General features: G+C 54.5%; 1 protein-coding gene across 1 annotated transcript in view; it reads left to right on the top strand.

Annotated features, from left to right (window-relative positions):
• The window catches only part of SCN3B (sodium channel, voltage gated, type III beta subunit), a 27,098-nt gene extending 25,326 nt beyond the window's left edge, over positions 1-1,772 (top strand). The window contains exon 5 of the mRNA XM_014537660.1: positions 655-1,772. Coding sequence (XP_014393146.1) covers positions 655-718 — 64 coding nt within the window. The 3' untranslated portion in view covers positions 719-1,772. The remainder of the gene's footprint in view (positions 1-654) is intronic.
• The last annotated feature ends 1,070 nt before the right edge of the window (positions 1,773-2,842 follow it).

Below are 2,842 nucleotides of genomic sequence, written 5' to 3'. Positions count from 1 at the left end.
GGCCCCGCCCCCCGATTGACCCGCCGCTGCCTCCCGATCACCGTCCCCTCCCTCTGCCTGCTGGCACCTGCCTTGGCTGGCCTGGCACCACCCTCTTGCTGCACCCCTTCCCCCCAACAGTCATTCCGCCGTTCAGTCGATTTGCCTATTAGGCTTTTTTTTTTTTTTTTCCTAAAATGTTCCCAGTAGGCTGAATGCTATGCTACCAACATAGCAGAAAAAAAACCTATTGGGGAAATGTTTTGTGGTCATGTCCACGGCAAATGAGAAACTGCATTCTAAAAGCCTTGGTAATGACCCGCCTATTAGGCTTTTATTATATAGGACATTCCACTTCACCAGTGATCAAGGAAGTGAAAATTAAAGCAACTCTAAGATATAATTCCACACCCATCAGTTTGGCCAACATTTTAATCTAACAACACTAAGTCCTGAGAGCAGTGTGGATGAGTAAGATTGCTGGGAGAGCAGATAACAAACAAAAACTGCTGTTGTTCTGGTCCACTGGAAGGGCCTTCTCGCTTCCTGTTGGGAAACACAGCCAGAAGGACATGCAGAGCTGGGCTGTGGGCATCCTTGCTCCTTCCCTCTTCTTGCATTCTCACCTCTGGGTACAAAAGTACTGATTCTCTTCCCCCATTTGTCCTCCTACAGGTCCGACTACCTGGCCATCCCATCAGAGAACAAGGAGAACTCGGTGGTGCCCGTAGAGGAGTAGAAGGGGTGCGGCTCGAGGTGATGTACAGGAAACAGGAGGGAAGGTGGATAAGGATGGCAGATAGTACAGCGACTTTAAACTCGGGCCCTTGGATTACTTTGTACCCTACCCAAGTCCCGCCCTCAGGATACTGCTTTAAGTTGATGCCCGACTCACAACTTAATGTCAAGCCCTTCAGAAGGGAATTGCTTTGGCTGAGTGTTGGGGCAACTGGAACTCCTTCCCCGTAGTGACGCAGGCAGAGTAGTTCTCCCAGTCCCTCCTTGTAAGGATGTGCGTCTGGTCAGAGCCTGTGCTGCTGGGCGGGGCCTCCTCAGTGAGCTGTGCTGCCAGTGACAGGTGACCTGAACACAGGGACCGGGAGCCCAGGTTCAGTGATGTCACAGCACCAGGAGGTGCCCCGGAGGCCACACCGCCCCCCTCCCCTCTGGCCTCCTAACTCCATCCGACCTCTACACACCATCAGACTCTGCCCGAGCTGAGGAGCCAACATCTCTCCACAGACGCCCTCACCCCGCCTAGCGTTTGCGCAGCAGCAGCCACGCCCACTGGACTGCTCCCCTGGGCCCCGAGCGACTGTGAACACGTGTGGAGGCAGCACAGCCTCTGCCCGTCACTGGAACTGGCTCATGCCCGCTGACTGCTACACGTGAAGGGCTGTCTTTGTGGACGGAAGCCAGGTGACCAGCAGAGGAAAGCAAATGAGTGTCATGGGGTGGAATTTCTTGAAGCCAGTGTTTCCGAGGCCTCGACCCCCTTGACCAGAGCGCCAGAGCCAGGCATGCTTTTCTGGGTTCAACGGCGACGGGAGTTCCTGCTGGAGGACGAAGATGTTCCCTGGGGCTCGGTTCTCCAGGGCTAGAACCCAGGTCTCTAAGGCCCCGCTGGTCTCAGTCCTTCCAGAAGCCAAGCACAAGGGACTTGGGAGACACTCAGCAATTTGAATGGCTTTTAAAAGTCACACAACATGTTCACGATCCTATTGACATGTATGCCCTCCACCTCCCGCCGCCACGCCATCCCGCCCTCATAACCCCTCCGCCCCACGCCCAGCGAGCACCTATATGGTTTACAACGCATCGTCCTTGCAATTACCTCTTCCTTCTCCACAACGAGCCCTGCGAGGTAAATATCACTAAGGCTCCTGTTGTAAGTGGAGAGACTGAGGCCAAAGCCAAGGCGTTGTCACACCCTCAGCTCACACAGCTGGAAAGGGGGAGCTGGAACCCAGTTCTCTCCACTGAGCTCACAGCTGCCTCCTCCCCTCTCATCTGCTCACTTCCGCCTCATCTCGGCCTCTCCTGCAGTCCCCTCACCCTCAACCCCACGACGGCTCCTCCTCCACTTAGCTTCCCGCAGATGCCGGACGTGTGCGTGAGGAGTCCACCTCACTTTGCTTTTACCTTTCTAGTCAGTGTGTGTGTCACTATGTCTCCTGAACTGCAGTTCCCCTCCTCCCGGGAGACCTGAGCGTGACTATGAGCCTGCGGGTACTGTGATCACCAGCCTCCTTCAGGTCCCGCCGCCGTCTCTCCCACGTTCCCACAGGCCCAGGCGGAGTGGGCATCGCTCTGGAGCGTGTGTGCACGCGGCTCCTGCTAAAGGGCTTGGAGATGTTGTCAAGGGCTATTACCGCTTCAGGAGCCCAGCCTGGGGCCTTGGTGCTGGCTGTCTCCCATGACTGGTCCTCAGCAACGCAGTTCACTCAAGGCTGGGTCTCATTTTCCCTTTCCTGCTGCTTAACAGCCATGAACTTGATTGCACAACTCACCTGGCTCCCTAAGCACCTTGACCCACTGACCTTGACCTTTACTGTTAGCTCTGTCCTGTGCATCACAGCCCAGCTCCTGTGTGGAAGGACTTCCCAGTCAGTGCCTGTCCCCACACAGCCCTCATGTCCAGTCTGTTTAAAAGCATCGTTCTTTATCGTCTTTCTATCCCTAAACATTCACACACCCAGATTTCTGATTCTCTGACTTTCTGGTTTCCTTAGATGCCAAACTAGAAATGCTAGTAGGAAAGGAATTTTTCTTTAAAAAAAATTGATTTCAGAGAGGAGGGGAGAGGGAGATAGATACATCAGTGATGAGAGAGAATCATTGATCAGCTGCCTCCTGCATGCCC

Source organism: Myotis brandtii, unplaced genomic scaffold, assembly GCF_000412655.1.
Source record: "Myotis brandtii unplaced genomic scaffold, ASM41265v1 scaffold181, whole genome shotgun sequence".
In the NCBI taxonomy this organism is placed as follows: Eukaryota; Metazoa; Chordata; class Mammalia; order Chiroptera; family Vespertilionidae; genus Myotis; species Myotis brandtii.
The sequence above is the reverse complement of the archived record's forward strand: the minus strand, read 5'-3'. Positions and strand labels throughout refer to the sequence as shown.